Below are 20161 nucleotides of genomic sequence, written 5' to 3' on the forward strand. Positions count from 1 at the left end.
CAACAAGGTATTTGAAGTCTAAAAGATACCATTCATTATAAAATACTTACATTTAGATTTACATTTAACCCTGACATTTTCAATTGTTTTCTTCCACTGAAAAGAGTTTCTAGAATGTATCAGCATTGGCAAAAGACCAGAAGAGCAGATTATTTTTTTTTAGACAAGAATTCAAAGCTTGAGTTTAGGAGTTAAAGACACAGTTCTCACACAAAATCTCACTACCTTTGCTGCTGAGATTTCAGTCCCAAATGACAACTATTTTATATTACTATGATCTTAGAAGAAAAATGCTTCTTGGAAGGGCACTGGGGAGGGGACAGAGGTTGCTGGGAGGGGAAATACTTCCCTTCAACTTTTCGAATAAAATTTAGATGAAAATCTGATGGCTCAGTTTGCAAGATAATGTTCCTCTTTGAAATGAGCTGATGCAACTGTCAATTTGTGCAAAAGAGATCAGTAAGTCAAAAGTATAATTTATATAGCAAATAAAACTTTTATGTACATTAGGTATTTCATATTATTTTATGGAAGAGTATTTCAAAGTTTTTTGCAATATGAAATAAAGTTTAACGCAGAGATGTGTTTGTATACTTTTTCTCTAATTCTTGATTATGTGAGCATCCTCTACCATTCAGACAGGAAACATTCACACATCTACACAGGAAACATTTACCTGCTAAATAAAATTTTAAAAGACATGAGAAATAAAGATCATAATCATTATGGGAACAAACAGCTCTTCAGATCACCATCACTTCCACTATGAAATGTGGTTTGAAAAACTAATTCTATAAAGAAAGTTATCATCCTTCATTGTACATATATGTCAATTACAGTGTGGCATACTTAAATCTCACTACCTGATTTACCTGATTTCATGGACCTTTCAACCACACTAAGGGGTTCTTTACTGATTTTTTCACTTTTATCTTCAGGGGACCGCCGAGGAATTACAGCAGTTTGTGATCCTTTTCGAGCAGGAACATGTTGCCCTTTTTTAGTATCCGAGTCTCTGGACTCGGACAAGTTCTTCCCATCACCAGATTCCTGAAATAAACATTTACGCATGTTAGCACGCTACTGAACGCTGCAGTGAACCATTATGTAATTACCACACATTTCTCCCATGTTTTTTTCTTTTTAAGTATACTGCATAATGAATTCCTTGGATGTATGCACCATCGTATGATATTTACTAAGAAGTTACTGAACAATATCCCAAATTACTGCCAAATATTGCTTAACAATCTCTTCAAAATATTGGTCAAAGACACATCACAGGCAATTTGCAGTTAAGCTCTATGTTGAAAACCACTATGTTTTCAGCTATTTTAAAACGTCAGGGATACCAATGAACACCCCTTAACCAGTTTTAGCCATGTATCCACAGGAAGTCACTTATTATTAGAAAGCACACATAAACCAAGAATAAACAGAATAGCTTACATGTCAGAATTACAATACTACTATTCAGAAATAAGACAAAAAGGATTACTGATGATTAAGTTATGATTAATACGATGCTAGATACTAAAAGACTAAAGAACTGTAATAAAGTCATCTTGCTGCTCTTGCAAATTATACTTTGATTAGTAAAAGGAGACAAAAAAAGCAGAATGGCCCTAATTAAAATGTTAGGCACTTTCTTCTACATAGAATCACAGAATGATAGGGGTTAGAAGGGACCTCTGGACATCATCTAATCCAACCCTCCCGTGAGAGCAGGTTCACTTAGAGCAGATTGCACAGAAATGCGCCCAGGCGAGTTTTTAACATCTCCAGAGGAGGAGACTCCACAACCTCTCTGGGCAGCTTGTCCCAGCGCTTTACCAGCCTCAAAGAGAAGAAGTTCCTCCTCATGTTTAGATGGAACCTCCTATGATCAAGTTTGTGCCCATAACCTCTTGTCCTGTCACTGGGCACCACTGAAAAAAGACTGGCCCCATCCACCTGGCACCCACCCCTCAAGTATTTATAAGCATTAAAAAGATCCCCCCTCAGCCTTCTCTTCTCCAGACTAAAAAGACCCAAGTCCCTCAGCCTTTCCTCATGAGAAAGATGTTCCAGTCCCCTAATCATCTTCATAGCCCTTTGCTGTACCCTCTCCAGCAGTTCCCTGTCCTTCCTGAGCTGGGGAGCTCAGAACTGGACACAGTACTCCAGATGTGGCCTCACCAGGGCAGAGTAGAGGGGGAGGATAACCTCCCTGAACCGGCTTGCCACACTCTTCTTGATGCACCCCAGGATGCCATTGGCCTTCTTGGCCACAAGGGCACATTGGTGGCTCATGGTCATTCTGCTGTCCACCAGGACTCCCACGTCCCTTTCCACAGAGCTGCTATCTGGCAGGTCAGCCCCTAACCTGTACTGATGCATGGGGTTATTCCGCCCCAGGTGCAGTACCCTACACTTGCCTTTGTTGAATTTCAGAAGGTTCCTCTCTGCCCAACTCTCCAGCCTGTCCAGAATGGCACTGCAGCCTTCCGGTGTGTCCGCCACTCCTCCCAGTTTTGTGTCATCAGCAAACTTGCTGAGGGCACACTCTATCCCTTCATCCAGGTCATTGATGAATATGTTGAACAGGACTGGGCCCAGTACTGACCCCTGGGGAACACCACTTGTTGCAGAACTCCAACTAGACTCTGTGCCACTAATCACAACCCTCTGAGCTCTGTCTATCAGCCACTTTTCAATCCACCCCACTGGCCATTCATCTAACCCACACTTCCTAAGCTTGCCTATGAGGATGATGTGGGAGACGGTGTCGAAAGCCTTGCTGAAGTCAAGGTAGACAACATCCGCTGCCCTCCCCTCATCTATCCACCCAGTCATGCCATCGTAGAAGGCTATCAGATTGGTCAGACATGACTTCCCCTTGGTGAATCCATGTTGACTACTTCTGATAACCTTCTTTTCCTCCAGATGCTTTGAGATGATGCCCAGAAGGGGCTATTCCATCATCTTTCCAGGGATGGAGGTGAGGCTGACTGGCCTGTAGTTTCCTGGGTCTTCCTTCTTGCCCTTTTTGAAGACTGGAGTGACACTGGCTTTCCTCCAGTCCTCAGGCACCTCGCCTGTTCTCTGGGACCTTTCAAAGATGATGGAGAGTGGCCCAGCAATGACTTCTGCCAGCTCCCTCGGCACTCGCAGGTGCATCCCATCAGGACCCATGGACTTGGTTAACAGGGGAGGTCCCAAACAACTGGAGGCTTGCCAACGTGACGCCCATCTACAAGAAGGGCCGGAGGAGGATCCAGGGAACTACAGGCCTGTCAGCCTGACCTCGGGGCCAGGGAAGATTATGGAGAGGTTCATCTTGAGGGCGCTCACAGGGCACATGCAGGATAACCAAGGGATCAGGCCCAGCCAGCACGGGTTCATGAAAGGCAGGTCCTGCTTGACCAACCTGATCTGCTTCTACGACCAGGTGACCCGTCTACTGGATGAGGGAAAGGCTGTGGATGTTGTCTACCTGGACTTCAGTAAAGCCTTCCATACTGTCTCCCACAGTATTCTCCTGGAGAAGCTGGTGAATCATGGCTCAGACAGGTGCACTCTTCGCTGGGTAAAAAACTGGCTGGACGGCCGAGCCCAGAGAGTCGTTCGTGGTGAATGGAGTGAAATCCAGTTGGCGGCCGGTCACAAGCGGAGTCCCCCAGGGCTCAGTTTTGGGGCCGGTCTTGTTTAATATCTTTATTGATGATCCAGATGAGGGGATTGAGTGCACCCTCAGCAAGTCTGCAGAAGACACCAAGTTGGGCAGTAGCGTTGATCTGCTCGAGGGTAGGAAGGCTCTGCAGAAGGATCTGGACAGGCTGGATTGATGGGCCCAGGCCAATTGTATGAGGTTTAGTAAGGCCAAGTGCCGGGTCCTGCACTTTGGTCACAACAACCCCATGCAACGCTACAGGCTTGGGGATGAGTGGCTGGAAAGCTGCCCTGCAGAAAAGGACCTGGGGGTGTTGATTGACAGCCGGCTGAATATGAGCCAGCAGTGTGCCCAGGTGGCCAAGAAGGCCAACGGCATCCTGGCCTGTATCAGAAACAGTGTGGCCAGCAGGAGCAGGGAGGTGATCGTGCCCCTGTACTCGGCGCTGAGGAGACCGCACCTCAAATACTGTGTTCAGTTTTGGGCCCCTCACTACAAGAAGGACATTGAGGTGCTGGAGCATGTCCGGAGAAGGGCGACAAAGCTGGTGAGGGGTCTGGAGCACAAGTCTTATGAGGAGCGGCTGAGGGAACTGGGGTTGTTCAGTCTGGAGAAGAGGAGGCTGAGGGGAGACCTTATCACTCTCTACAACTACCTGAAAGGGGGTTGCAGAGAGGTGGGTGTTGGTCTCTTCTCCCAAGTGACTAGTGACATGACTAGAGGAAATGGCCTCAAGTTGCGCCAGGGGAGGTTCAGACTGGATATTAGGTAAAATTTCTTTACTGAGAGAGCGGTGAAACACCGGAACAGGCTGCCCAGGGAGGTGGTGGAGTCACCATCACTGGAGGTGTTCAAGGAACATGTGGACAAGGCATTGTGGGACATGGTTTAATGGGCATGGTGGTGTTAGTTGATGGCTGGACTTGATGATTTTACAGGTCTTTTCCAACCATAGTGATTCTGTAACTTGTGCATGTCCAGTTTTCTTAATTGGTCTCTTAACTTGATCCTCCTCAACCAAGGGAAAGCCTTCCTTCCTCCAGACTTTCTCTGTTACCTCCAAAGTCTGGGACTCCCAAGGGCTGGCTGGAGCATTAAAGACTGAAGCAAAGAAGACATTCAGGAACTCCACCTTCTCTGCATCACCTGTCACCATGGCATGTGTCTCATTCAACAGCGGGCACACATCTTCTGTAGTTTTCCTTTTGCATCCATGACATCCCTTGCCAGGTTCAATTCCAAGGAGACCTTGGCTTCCCTCGTTTCATCCCTGCATACTCTTGACAGCATTCTTGTAATCTTCCTAAATGGTCAGTCCCTTCTTCCATGTACTGTAAACTTCCTTCTTCCACTTGAGCTTTTTCAGAAGCTCCCTGCTTAACCATGCAGGTCTCCTGCTTCCCTTGCCTGATTTCTTGCTCTTAGGGATACACCGATCCTGAGCTTGGAGGAAGTGGGGCTTGAGTATCATCCAGCTCTCCTGAGCACCCCCTACCCTCTAGACCCGTAATCCATGGGATTTCTCCAAGCAGCTCCTTGAGGATATCAAAGTTAGCCCTCCTGAAGTCCGAGGCTGCAATCCTACTTCTCATTTTGTGCATGCTGCACAAGATCCTAAATTCTGTCTTCTCATGACCACTACAGCCAAGGCTGCCCCCAACCTTAATGTCCTCCACCAGTCCCTCTTTGTTTGTCAGTACCAGGTCCAGTCTAGGTAAACCTGAAATTTAATCTGAAGTTAAAACAATCAAAACTAAAATACTGCTTTCATGTTGTTCTACAGATATTGAAAAGATCTGTGGTTTATATCATGCTGCAAATTAACAGATGTGCTGTAAAAGTATTTAGAAATCTGAAAGAAAAATGCACAAAGTTCTTCACCATTTCTATATACACCTATATGTATAGGTGTATGCACACGCACACACAACATGCACATAACTGCTCAATATAAGAGAAGTTTAGCAATATCATCTCAAAAGAGTCAAGCCAGTTAGAAAACGATGTAACTCTGAAAATAATAATGGAGAAGTTTTAAATAAGATTCACAAAAAAGTTTGAAACATGGTATTTTCAACGGCAGGGGGTTAGCAGGAAACTCATTCTACCCCCAAAAATTAACAGAACTTTAAGCATTAAATAAGACTCACCCGTCTGAAGATTTTGACTTTGTGCTTCCCAGTGTCCTCTGTTTGCTTTGTTTTCTCAGTTGTTACATTTAGATTACAAGTAGGTGTTTGCTTCGACATCCCCGGTTTTTCACACTCAACTGCTTTTTCTTCTCTATGGATTTCAAGTTTCACTTGAGTATCTGGTACACTTTGATCAAAACACTCCATTTTTTTGTCTTCTTCAGCACAGCATTTCACACATACATATTCTTTATCTTCTTCACCCATCTGCTGCGCTTGAGAAAGACTCAGTCCAACACAATCACCATGAAACCAATCATCACATCTACCACAGCCTACCATAAATCTGGAAACAAAGTAAGACATAAGTCAGTGTACAGGCTATGAAAGAAGATACAGCAACTTAAGCAGAATGTACCATACTTGTTTAGATTTGGGCATCTCAACAATTCCTTCTTACCTGGTGATTTTCTTTGTAGCTTTACATCCATCTCCAGCCTTACGACATGGTATGATCTTCCTGAGAAACAGGCTTTTTGCCATTTTGCAATAGTCCAAGAGAGTATCATAACCTCATTATGTTTTTTTGCAACCTGCCCCCAAATCCTACCAACAGGATTTTTTCAGACTACTGTTAAAAAAAACTGGGCAGGGGGGGGACGACGGACAGGGGACGGGGGACACGACCAAAAATCCACAGCTCTCTAAACCAGTAAACTTCTGTTTGAAAAGAAAGTTTTCTTGCAAGAGCATATTATCCTTGCTTTCCTTCAAATATGATCATCATCCTTATAGCAGAAACTTATCAACTGCAGTCTTGCATAGCTCTAAGAGATGTCTGAGCATTTTGACAAATATGATCAGCACAGAAACATCAAGATATTCCAAATGAGTTGGTATTTTACATCACATTCCTTAGACCATTATTACTGTATTACTTCCAGAAAGTTGGCTCTTTACTAGTGAATATGGGGCCAGGAGTTTGATTTCCAACTACATCTGGCTAGCCTGCAGTGACTGAGTGGCTAGTTTTAAATAAGGTACATGCCACTTTTGTGTTGCTCAGCTATTTTATTCAGAGCTAGCAGTTATTTAAAGAATGTTTCAAACACTAAAATGAGAATCATTTAAAGGACACTTCTCATCTCACAGTCATTTAAACTGTTTCATTATTTTGAAAGTAAAAGTAACTTTAGGTACAGATAGTATTTTCCAATTATTATAAGGATCACTCGGTCTAAAATAAAACCATGATTTCTCACTATTTTGCAGAAGCATTTTGAAAATTTCGTTAGGCATCACTAGTACCTAATTGCACTGACAGGTACTATTTCCAGTGGAACTATTTTGTAAGGATGTAGAATTTCAAAGTTACACAGTTTAAACACTTCAATAAATCTATTTCAGGAGACGTACTTGGTAGTAATTATTTTTTACAATCCTTTCTTATAATAATGAATCTAGCATCATTACTAAAGACATGCTTTCAAATGACACAGGAAGAGCTCTTGCATTATCCACTTATGTTCTTTCCCCTTTTCTATTGTTTTTTGGTTTATACTTACATAAAATATATTAAATATATGTACTATGGTCTATATTGTCTGGATGAAGAAAATCCAGAAAGACTGCAAGTGTACTATGAAAAGTGTGAGTGCTTTGTTCACTGAATGACTAGTTTTTAAATTCCAGAGAAGACAGACCTGACTTAAGAAGTAATTCAATGAAATGCTGATTGTTTCAGCAATATATTCAACAAGCTAAATACTCTGACCTGCAAACCCTGTTTCTTTAATCTAATATCCTGTAAGTCTCTTTCATAACATGATTCTAAGGAATATTATTCCTAATGTATGTGTGTTCCTATTAAGGCTAGGATCTGCTATCTGCTGACTTACCTACTTTGCAAAACCATACAAATGTTACAAAAGATGCTTTTAGAGGAACTCATTCACCAGAACTGTAGATGAACACTCCAGATGGTTTGATGCAGGTACTATATTTGAGAAACTACAGGTATCTCAAGAGATGAAATAGCTATTTAACAGCAGATCTTAGAAACACAAAGAGAAAGAAAGAAGAACACACTGGCTTTATGTTCTGTCCTTGCTTACCCAAAACAAATCAGGATTGAATTCTGCTGAAGTAAACAGCATTTTGATGCAAAATGAATGTGAGAAGCTTTAAAGCTCCAGCAGTTTGAGAAAAAGGTCATTTCCAGCCTCACTAGCCTATGATGCTGTTTGCTAGATTTGAATAAACCAGTTTTTAACCTAGTTTGTGAAGAAAACTATTGTATCTTTTTTCTTTTTTCTGAGCTGCAAGTACATTTTTGGTATTAGTCATGACTAGCAAACAGTACCTGCCCATCTATTTAGCAGTTTCAATTAGGAAGGCAGAGGTTCCTTCACATTTTGTCAGTACCTCGATCTTTTCAGATCTATGTTCCAGCAAAATGAAGATACAAGAAAGGTAACATTAGGGGACAACTGCTTCTGATGGTCTTACCAGAGTAATACCATAACATTCATAAACACAACAGGAAAACAAAAGAGAAGTGATGGGACTTTAACGCAAAGATGACTGCTCCTTTCTCAGAACCTAGAGCCAAACACATGATGGCAGGAAATACAGCACATGTGCCTGTTTCACAACTGCAAGGATCCACAAGAGGATGCTTTATATAGGATACATCTCACAACATGGCAAGAAAATATTAGTAAAGCTTTGGGAATACTGAAACTGGTTACAAAAATTCCAAATGTAAGATTTTCTACAGAGCTGAAATAAGATCAAAGTATACAGTCAAGTGCTTCTTGCTTAAAGGATATTTTACTGTAGTAATGAATGAATGCCTTTTGGTTAAAAACAGAAGGAAACCAAAAATACACCATCTTGAAGCCACAACTACTACTTGAATTTTTATTAAAAAAATGTATGTATTTTTTTCCATTTGGAAATTCAGGCATTGGAGACTAATCTGTTAAATGAGCAAGGCAGATTGCAACCTTTAGCAACCAAAACAAAATTTTGATTATTTAGAAAACAGACTAAATTTGCAAAAAAGCAGAGATGAACTCCAGAGACTAAAATACACAAAATGCTGCACATCTTCAACTTCAAATTGACAGCACATGGAATTTTTCAGCTTAGCTCACACATATTAAGTGGGCAATAGGGATAGTGTATGATGAGTAAAGCACCAGATAGGCATCCAGTCTTAAATCTTTATTTTCAGGTCTATTAAAAAAAAAAAAAAAAGGTAAAAAAAAATATAATGAATTCGGCTCAGAATCAGATCATTCTTCACTAAGAATATACACCAAGACAGACAGATGTTATTCAAGCCACCTTAAGCAAATTACTGAAAATGGATTATCTATTTTGCTTCATTGCAGTCTTCACAATAAGGTTTCAATTCCACTATATTTAAACACATACAACAAAACTTCAGAATTCAGGATTCAGAAACTAAGACTACAAAGAGAATCTGGAAATGTCCATGAAGGCTGCACTGTAAAACAGAATGCAGTGTTTACAATTGTCTTGCTTAAACCTAGTTATACAAAATGGTAATAAAAACACTGGTGCTGCCTGCCTAAAAAATTCACTATTTCTACTAATATTTTCACACTAGTCAACTGCAAGACTGACTTCTGAGGCTGGGAGAGAACATACTGATTTTGATACCAGTAATGTCAATAATCCTTTTTACCACAAGGCCACTTTTACATCTTTATCTGTTTCACTCATCTGCACACAAAACACAATTATGATTTGTAACAGCAATTGTAATTGGGTAACGGGCAATGTTAAAGACTAAAAAGAGGAGTCAAGGGAAACTGAAGCCTGGCTTGAAGCATCAAGGATGTCCTCTTGCACAGCTGTCAGAGTTGTGACTGAAGAGGTTCTGATATCTTGGACTACTAAAACACCAAAGTTTCTGACTGTAGATTGCTTCAAGTTTGAAGTGCAGGAGTTTTACCCATGTTGTAAGGCTGGATTGGAAGATGTAAAGCTGAAAGAGAAAGAAAAATGTGTTTTAAAATATTAAATCATGCCACATTCAATAAAAGAATTGCTTTCACTGGACTTTAATATAAAAACAAAATTTTGTTTAAGAAAAAAATCTAAAAAGAGCTGACAGGTGACAACAGACAATAGTATAGTTCACTGGGACTTTTGCATAGAGTATGTTATTGTTTCATTCCTTTTAAAGAATCCTCTTCATAGTCCACACGTTGGCATGAAAAGTTGCACCTTAAAATCAGAAAGGAATAGACGATACATAAAAAGAGAGAGAAAACAATTAATGCAAACTTTCCAGATTTTCTTTGGTGTGTTATTTGTAGTAAATTAAATTCATCTGTTAAATTATCTAAGCCTGAGTTGTTCATCTATTTTCAAAATATACAGGCCATGTTTTAAAATTAATTTACAAACATTCAATTTATGTAACAAAAGCAAGTTTTCAGAGAAATCTATTACTGTGAAATAAGATTTTACCAGTAAAATGGGCAGAAATAATCTTATTCATAAAACAATTGTTTGTTGTAAATCTATACTTATGACTAAAAAGACAAAAATTGGGAACTGTCAGAATAGTTCAGTGTGGGTCAGTAATCAGCATTTTGAGATTAATTAATAACGTGAGGTGCATTGCCACAGAAAATCACTTCCTTCAGAAATAATTGCTTCTCTTTAGTCCTTTGCATTTGTGGTACACAGCACAGGGAAAACACTGCAACAGGACTCAAATCTTAAAAAAATAAAGCAAAACTTAAACTATTCAAAACAACACCCTAACCCCGAACCCACCTACGAGGAATAAAACCACTGTTCACACACTTTTTAAGGACTTAAGTATTTAAAGCAGGTCCCACATCTGCATTCCCCCCCCCGCCCCCGCTTAATGGCACTGTTCACCAATCTTCTATAAAATCTGTTGTAAATTTGTATTAACATTACAACTGTGTCTCAGCTACATTGATACTACAGTCCAGTCAAGGTTAAAGCAGAGACACTGCATGGAGGCAACTGTTTTTCCTTCAGCTAATAAAGATGTTACTAGTAGAGAAGATACTCAGGGCAGCTTTAGCAGATCTGTGTTCCACATCGGTGAAGTAGTATGGGCTCAATTCAAAGCTCAAGTAAAACAAGTGTTTGTCAAAAAAAAAAAAAAAAAAAAAAAAATTGCACTACCTTACCAGACCACATACACATGAGCAGTTTCTCTTGTTTGTTTTTTGTACAAGTCTAACACAAGTGACATGATTTTTCAGGTTTTGATCTTCTAGAAAGAAGAATAACCTATCTTCAAAGAAACACTGTCAGCACATCTCTACACGGAATTTGCAGCACAGGATAAAGACACTGCAAACTTATTTCCTAAGTATTAAATTTCAATAACCCAGCTTTTATGTAATACAAGTTTCTTTTTTCTTTAAAGGCATAATTTTCTTTTGTTGTCATGTTACATGAACCTCTCCAAAACGGAAGCAAGCAGGGAGACAAGTAATCCTATGCTCTATGAACTAAAGGTGAATGCATGAAACATGCCCAACAATAGGAAAACCAAAATCACTGAAATCCCCACACCCTGAAAAAAACTGGGTACAATACACTTCCTAACACTCATCACACATCTCTAGAAAAAAAAAAGTCATTAAGGGAAGCTACATTACCAGTGGATTCTACCTACATGTTGCATCTTGCAGGATCAGGATCATATGTTCTATGAACTGCATCTACATACACACACTTTATAAAACTATGTATTTTAGACAACTCATGCTATCTATGTGCCTGATTCCCTAATGGTACTGGTATTAATAATAATCCTACCAATACTGCAGCTTTGTAACATAATCCGTATAAAAAAACCTACTAATAAAATGATACAGCTGTAAATATACAATACACTGGCGTCCTTCCATTCTTTAATTATACATTACAATGCTATTTTGTTTATACTGTCATTCAGTTTTTCTACAGCTGTGGGTGGACATGGATGATAGCTTTTAACATTGCAGGCTTTTCAATGGAAGAAAGCAGTAACAGAGGCAGAAAACTTAAAAGCATCATCCATGACTGTAAATTGATGACTTCTTGCACAATCTGTAGTTTAACATACTCGATATTATTCAATGAACATGTAATAGAACTAAGGCATCATAATTATTCTAATTACTGTTTCTTGTGAAGAATGTTGTCACAACAATGATTCATTCGCTATATATGCATCCACCATTAAAAAAATATGCACATGTAACTTAAGGGTGGTTGTAACTTTGGAGTCTCGATCTCCTTCCTCAACCATTCTCTTTTGTATTGGTTGTGCGAATTATACGATTCCCCTGGTTCCAAAATAGTTTACTGAAGTATTGTCACTATTTCAAAAAAATAAATGTCCTAATAATAACCTTTAAAAAACATTTCTCAGATTTTTTTTTTAACTTCATCCATCAGCTAAAGTAGTTTTCTGTATTACAGCTGTGCAGATACTTTTTAGTGACTATGTGTATGCAAAATATCAGGAATACCATATCTTTACTAAATCAACTCCTGCACTTCCCAGTTAATTGCCTTTTACAATATTACTAACTCTTCCTCTATATTAAAGCAGAGTTGAAATGTGGGGAAAAAGATGACCCTAAGTAAAACTCTGGTCCTGCATCATTTAATTTTTCGGTGAGCTCTGAGAAGGCCAGTGTCTGACCACACAAACTGCATGATCAAATCGCAAGCAACAACAAAAAAAAAAACACCAGAAAAAAACCCACAAAACAACAACAAAAGAGAACACCCAAACTCGCACAGCCTATTAAAAACACCTTACTAGAATCGTAGAAATCAAAAGAGGAAGTCACCAGCAACAAATTAAAGCTACAAACTTCCCTCATGATATAATGTTTTCTAAAAAATTTGCTTGGAAACAGAATATCTCTAGTTATGTACTATGAATTATTAATCAGAAATTGGTGGAACTTCTTTCATTAAAGACAATAGAGTGAAGACAAGGGAGACAATCTGCAAAACATCAGTTAGGTTTTGCCTATCTGTACAAGAAAGGAACAAGTTCAGCCCTCCAGCATGCAAAGAACTTGAACATGTACAGTGAAAACTGGAGAAATTATAATATGAGCCCTTACATCAGAAGGATGCATATGATAAATACAAGAAGAAATCTTACATTAGCAGATTTCTCAATGTCTGCATCTGCAGAGCTACCATCTTCACCTAGCTCTATGACAAGAAATTAAATATTATTTTTTTCTTCAACTATCTTTAAAGATCTTTGATCTGTATTCAGGAAAAAGAACTATTGTTTGTGACAAAGCTTAGTATTTTCAACGTCACTTGAACTCATTCAAGAAGTTGAGGTAGTAACTTCAGTCTGTAACATTTTTCTATGTGATATGCATATCCACACATATATACGTTTCATCTACAGATAGGTGAATGAAAACCTATGTGTTTGATTTATGTTATTAGCTGGTAAGAAAACATCTGACAGCAATATGGGAACACAATGGCAAAGTTAAACAAGTTGAAAGCAATACTACAATTGAGTAACGACAATAATTCAAACTTTGCACTGAAAAAAAAAACCCTGTTTCAGATGTGCTGAAAATTACTAAGTGTAAAAAGTTATATTGTGATTATCTGACTTGCCCAGAAACATAGGTTTTAGTTTTCATATGAAAGAACAGCTATTTTTTAGTTATGTTGCAAAGGTAAATCTCTGAATGGGAATCAACACAATACATCAAACAAACAGACTGAAACAGTTAGTCCTAAAGCCAAACACTGACCACCCACTCTCTGGGTACGGAAGATATAAAATACAAAACAGCTATGTTGGTTCCAGCTTATAAGCATCAAGACAAGTGGGAAATAGAGCATGAATAGTCACTGTTCAAAGCTCAGGTGCCAAAGAATGACAATCTATTAACAGAAGAAAACATGCCTCTTATAAAGCAAGACATGTTATAACTTGTAAACTTTTTTTGATCGTGCAAGTCACATATTTGTAAAAAAGGATTCCTCCTTTTCCAGTCAAATGCATTGTATCTGCAGTGCAAAGTGAGCATACTTTGACTTTGCATGTGGTCAGCAAATTATTGCATGTATTCCTAAAGATATAAATTGAATCCATTTGTCAGGTGCCGATTCTGAAATAAAACAACATACAAGTACCATCCTTCTTCTACTGTTCTTCTAGCAGGCACAGCAAGATTACTCTGGGGCCGTGAAAAGCCTACATAAGCATCCCTCCTTGGGGATTCTGTACACAAACAAGGCTGATGAAACAATCCCCACACATTATCTTCAACCTGAATCAATTTTCCAAGCTCAGTATTACATTATCAACAAATTAGTGGCTTTGCATTTACTGTAGGGAATACAAAAAGGTTCAAGGGACTACTACTTTGCAGTCTGAATTCTAAGTGTGTTTTGTTAATATGACATACTGCAAAGCTCTTATGCACATTATTTCCCAACCCAGGACTGCAACTGCAGTTCAACTTCTCTTTCTGTAAGTGATTTGTACCACAGCATTGATAAAAATTTCCAAAGTTTAAATAACCATAGAGCAGGGTATAAACACAAATATTGTTTGAGATCTTAGCTCTGCCTTTGACATTTGTTGAACTTACTGTCATTTGACAATATTTGTGTCTCATATTTTCTCCTTTTCTCCTATACAATTAACAGAGGGGAAAAAAGGAAACAGGCTGGTCAGCTAGGCTATTACAAAAGGGAAACAAAAATTCCTTGAAAGGCAATCCACAAAGTGAATAGAAAAAACCTTACCACTATAGTCAATTTCGATAGTTTTGATGTTTTTTCCAAGTGATAAAAGTGAAATTTATCATGTTAAGCTTTTTTTTTTCTTTTGCACCATACTGAAAATGTTTTCTTGTTCTTGCACCAATAATTAAACAAGTACAAAAATGCTAAGGCACTCGAGATAGGAGTTTTGCTTCCTCTTGTACCTTAATGACATCAAGTGAATCTGAAAGGCTTAAGAGTTTATTTGTAGCATATAACTACAAAATAAAAGAAATTTGAACAAATTAAAACTTCATTATTTAGAATAGTGATGATAAAAAGTGCTGGACTGACAATCTTAAGACTTCTATTATTAAGCATGGGGCTTAATACTGCAAGCCTCCCCACTCTACTAGTGTGTCTCAGTCACATTCTATATACAAAAAAATCTGTGTTTATGTACTAAATATCTTTCTACATTTAGCAAATCTGATCTTTTCCCACTGAAACTGCTGGCTCTGTCAACAGTTTTGTAACACTTAATCTTAACAAGACTGACATTACAAAGTTGAGGGTACCTGTAATCACAATCTTTGGCAACTCATGGGGCTCTCTCAACCCAACCTCAGCTGGTGAGCCATGCATTATACTATTCTTCCAGCAGCAGTAAGAGCTGGCAATGCATCATTAATTTTTTGCATTTAATTCTATATCAATGCATAGTATGTATATCTTCTGTAGCATTGCTTTGACTTCATAAACTAAAATAAGCAGATTTAGTTCTGCCTCACTGCTGTATCTTCCCAGTATTGGTTAGGTCCATTTAGTATTAAAAATCAAGACTTTCTGAACTCTAACAAGACATTCAGCACAAGAAAACCCATAGAATGTTCAAAATGTTACCAAAAATACAAAGAAGAGGAAGAGTTCAACTGAAAGCTGAATTTTTAACAGATTATCAAGCAGTTTAAACCCCCAATATGCATATTTTGTTTTAAAATATCCACATAAGCATTTTCATATCCTGAAGCAGCCTTTCTGAATTTAAACAATTCACTGAAATATAGACTACCCATGTACTTCTACCATTGTGGTAACACATGACATGACAAAAACTAAGGAAATGCAAACTGCATATAATTAAATGCTATTATAGAGGCACAAATGGTAAAGGGACAGTCCTAACAATAAAAGGATTAAAAAAAAAAAAAAACCACACGGAACTAAGTTTGAGTGCCCCTTCAATCAGGTAATTCTCACCAACCAGGCAGAGCAAACCTAGTGTTAATTCTTTTAATACGCCACACTGATGCAGTTACTACAGCTGCACAGTAAATGAATTTTACGTATTTGTTTTTTCAAATATGATATAAGTCAATAAAACTCACAAGGGCTCTTCTTAGATATAAATGAATGCTATAAAAACCTCAGGCACCAAAGGTAATTGTTCCATATTTCATTCTGATACAGAGTTCTAAAGCACACTCACTGAAAATTACTATTAAACGTTTCTCTCACATAAGCAAAGGCCTAATCAGAAACATCTTCAATCTGAAATTAATAAAAAAATAAAGAAAACCAAAAGACTGGCAGGTAAAACTGCAACTATGAAAAAAATTCTTCAATATTAAATCCAGAAATTAAGAAGTTGTAATACAGGAATTCTTATTCTTGGATTGATAGTTCAGTAGTGGAACCCAATGGCCTTTTTCAGTTCACTTACAGTGTAGAAGAATAACTTTGTCACAGAGGGACATTATCAAATTCAGATGCAACCTCATTATTCGGTTTAGTCAAAGGCAACTTCAGATATGCCCACGTAGAAGTTTTATAGGGCGTTTTTGAGACTGATTCCCCCCCCCCCCCAACTACTTCAGTACTTTTCATACATGAAAGCCTCACAGCAATGATTATACAAATTGAAAAAAACCCTCTGAATCTCTAGGTATTAGAATCACACTTCTACCAGATAAAAGTCACATGCAAAACAATTATTTGATTTTTTTTTTTGGTTGATGGTGATCCTTCAGCTTAAGACATCTCTGGAAAGAAGGAAATGACAATCCGGAACACAGACATCTTAGTCTTATTTCTTCTCTATGAAAAAAAAAGTCAAGTTTAAAGTACATATTTTAAGAGCATAGCAGAATTACACGTTCACTCAAAAATGTATTCATCTAATAAAACATTTCTAGTAAAAAATTTTGGCCAAACTAGTTTCTAATGCTTTACTTAAAAGACAAAAAAAAAATGTGTACGAATGCAAAGGAAACTAATTGACAGTATAATAGACAGGCTTCCATTATAAGGCTATGACTTTTTGTTTTGGCACCAGTAGTATGAAATGTTTCGTTAAGAGAGGAAAAAAAATTATCTTCCAAGACCTATAATAAATTCTTCAGACACAAAGCCACACACACCTGTTGCCATGTGGCTTTTTGCAAAAGCCACACTGCTTGTTGGGCACCCAAACATATTTGCTTTCACTAGCAGAGGTATGTTCTAAGCCTTCCCGTTTAACAGTTGAAATGTTATCTGGAATGAACAATGGAGGTTCATCAAGTGAAAGACTTTTGCTACTTCTTCTCTGGCGAGGTTGGAGATTCTTATCAATCCTTTTTGATTTGTTTTTTTCTTTATCATCCTCCTTCAGATGTTCTACAACAGGGAGATCTTTTGTCTCTGCCTCTTCCTTTGTGGAGCTATTTGTTTTTAGCACAGTTGCAAGCTGGTGTTTCTGACCCTGGACTTGCTTCTGACCAAGATTTGAAATGTGCCCTGATAATGAATGCACGGAGTGGTGGGTGTCTTTAGAAGAGCTTTGATGAGTAGGAGATTTCTCACTTGCTCTTTGAACTGATGACTTCTGTACTTGCCCAGAAGCCTGGACTCGGGGTATTTTCTTCAGCATTGCATTGGTCTGCTTTTTTACAGTCACCCCTGAAACACAGCTCTTTGCTTTCAAACCCAGATCAGATTGTTTCTTCCTAATTTTAACTGGGTTACTTGGATGCTGATGACTCTCTTGCTCATCCGCATTCCGCTTCAGACTTGCTGAAGATGGACTGTGAAGACCTGAAACAGTAAGACCAGCTCTTGTTCTTGAACGCGTTATTTCTTGTTGCACAGTACCTGATTTTTGTCGAGTACCTGCAGTCAGATTTTGCTTATTCTGTGTTACAGATCTACTAGGCCGGGGCCTAATGTTCTTCTCACATTTTGATGAAATGCTACTTTGTTTATCATCATCCTGAAATTTTGATGCCTCAGGGCCTTCTACTTTAGTACTGCTGATCTGCTGCTGTACATTTTGGTTTGTTTGGTCAAGACCACTGCTATCTAAAATGCTATTTCCTGGGTCAGCAGAAGTAAACTCTTCACTTCTCAAGTCTTTATTATCAAACTCTGCACTGCCCAATAGTTTCTCAGATGAAGTTACAGTTTTCTCCACTCCCTTGTCATCATCTACAGGTTCTGTTACACATTCCTTTACTGACAATGTATTTTCATCAGGAACTTCCACACTGTGGGAACCTAAACTACAATCAACCCCTTCCTCTGCAGAGCTGGACAAATTTGAAAAGGTCTCACAAATTTCACTTGGATTCACGCAAACACTAGATGGATCATTAGCTTTTCCAGTTACCCCACTTTGATCATGTTCTTCTGTTTTCTTCTCCGATTCCTCTGTTTTATTTTCAGCCTTCTCTTCTGATGAAGTTTCAGAGCCCACTGAATCAATCACATCATTTGCCTCATTTTTAACTGCAGTGATTTCAGTATCTGCAGATACTGAACAAACTGACTCAACATTCCCAGATTCAGTCTTTGTTGCAACCTCTGTTATTTCCTTTGTTTCTCCAGTAGAAGAAGAACAGGCTCCTTCTAAATTAGCACAACTTAATTCTTGGGATGTCTCCTCAACTTTGTCCTGCTCAGGGGTCTCAGACTTTATTTCATGCACCTCTTCGGGACCAGGAAGACATTTTGTATTACTTTGGGATGCTGTTGTTGCTGCTGCTGCTGTTCCTTCTGTCTGTCCTGATCGTCTCGTACTACGCCTAACTTCTTTAGGCTGTTCTATTTTCAAGGGTGCAGCGACATCAGTCTCTTTAGCTGGACTTCTCTCTTGTTTCTGTCCCGTTTTTGGAGCAGATCCACTTTTTACAGATGATTTCTTGGTACTAACAAGAGGTGCAACATTCGAACGCTTGGCTAGCGTGCTCTGTCGCAAACTCCGTACTGGTTCTAGGAAGGGAAAAAGAAAACGTCTAAGGTATACTGCATCCTCTTTGAAAACACAAGACTAACCTAGAATAGAACTGATTTAGCCTGATTTAGCTTACTGGACACAAAGAGAACTTAAAACTTAGTTGTTTACTAAACTAAAAAAAATAAAAAAACCCACCAAAAAACCAAAAACCCCAGCTCTCTACTTAAAAAACTTCTAAGTTACTTGCATTTCAATTTTACACTGCCACAGTTTGGATGTAAAATCTCATTATTCTAATGGCTATGAAAGTTATGAATAGTATATACAAGACAGAAAGACAGAGGTGATGATAAAAAGATAATCAAAACCCACTCTATTTTTCCACCACTCAAAAAAAAAAAAAAAGGCATATTCACCAGCTTTATACCACAGGCTCTTACTTAAATTCTGACTTCCCTATTAATTTTATCTTTTTAACTCAGCCTACTCTGTAGAGGAAAAAAAGCAGAGCTGTCAGTAACTCCACCAGTTCAACAAGTTAGGAAAACCCTAACCATAATCAATTAGCTACTACACACAATTTAAAAGTTTGATTAAAATACTTATTAAGCACACTGAGATATTTTGATGAAAGACTTTATGACTGCTATTACTATAACCTAATTTAAAATAAAAAGAAAATACACAAATAAAAATAAACAGAATTAAAATTTTAATTGTAAATAAAGAGCCATGCTAACCTAATATTCCAATGCTGTTTGCAAATACAACATGCTTTTGTTGGTGAAGAACCATGATGCTAATCTGATGCAGGTAAAAGGATCAAAATCTCAAAAATTAGTTTAAGGACCACAGGCCATAAGACAGACATCAAATATTTAACAAAGAAGAATTCAAATTGAGTAATACCCTATGGATGCTGACTTCTAGCTCCAGTTTATAAAAAAGGAAGTGTCTGTACTTGCATTCACAAAACCAAATAACAAAGGTTTACTTTAAGTTTATAAATGTTGGGGGTGTGGCATTATAAAAATTCACTTGACTTTAAATGTGCAAAAACACATAATCTATTAAATGATCACCTTGTGCCATTAAACGTGGTGACTTCCTTGGTGATGTGACTGATGTTTCTTCACAACGGCTCCTCAAATTCCTGTTAGGTAAAACAAGCTCATCTTCATCAACTGTGTCGTTACCACTCTCTTTAACTCCTCCTTCATCCATAATATCATCAAGACCAATAACTGGAAAAAACAGACAAACAAGAAAGAGCCTAAAACTTAAAATAATCAAAAAATGTTGCAGCTGTAATGCTGAGCAAGACAGGGGAAGAGACAGGGAAAAATAAATAAATTGGCCATCTAAAAACAAACAAAAGGGGAAAAAATG

General features: G+C 38.2%; 1 protein-coding gene across 1 annotated transcript in view; it reads right to left on the reverse strand.

The window, feature by feature from the left end:
• Window positions 1-20161, reverse strand: part of PHF3 (PHD finger protein 3) — a 45105-nt gene that overhangs the window by 14871 nt on the left and 10073 nt on the right. Inside the window, exons 2-5 of the mRNA XM_059832246.1 lie at window positions 19855-20016; window positions 16980-18807; window positions 5803-6130; window positions 873-1050 (exon numbers count right to left, since the gene is read on the reverse strand). Of these exons, the coding sequence (XP_059688229.1) occupies window positions 873-1050; window positions 5803-6130; window positions 16980-18807; window positions 19855-20016 (2496 nt within the window). The remainder of the gene's footprint in view (window positions 1-872; window positions 1051-5802; window positions 6131-16979; window positions 18808-19854; window positions 20017-20161) is intronic.

The sequence above is a fragment of the Gavia stellata genome, chromosome 2, assembly GCF_030936135.1.
Source record: "Gavia stellata isolate bGavSte3 chromosome 2, bGavSte3.hap2, whole genome shotgun sequence".
Lineage (NCBI taxonomy): Eukaryota > Metazoa > Chordata > Aves > Gaviiformes > Gaviidae > Gavia > Gavia stellata.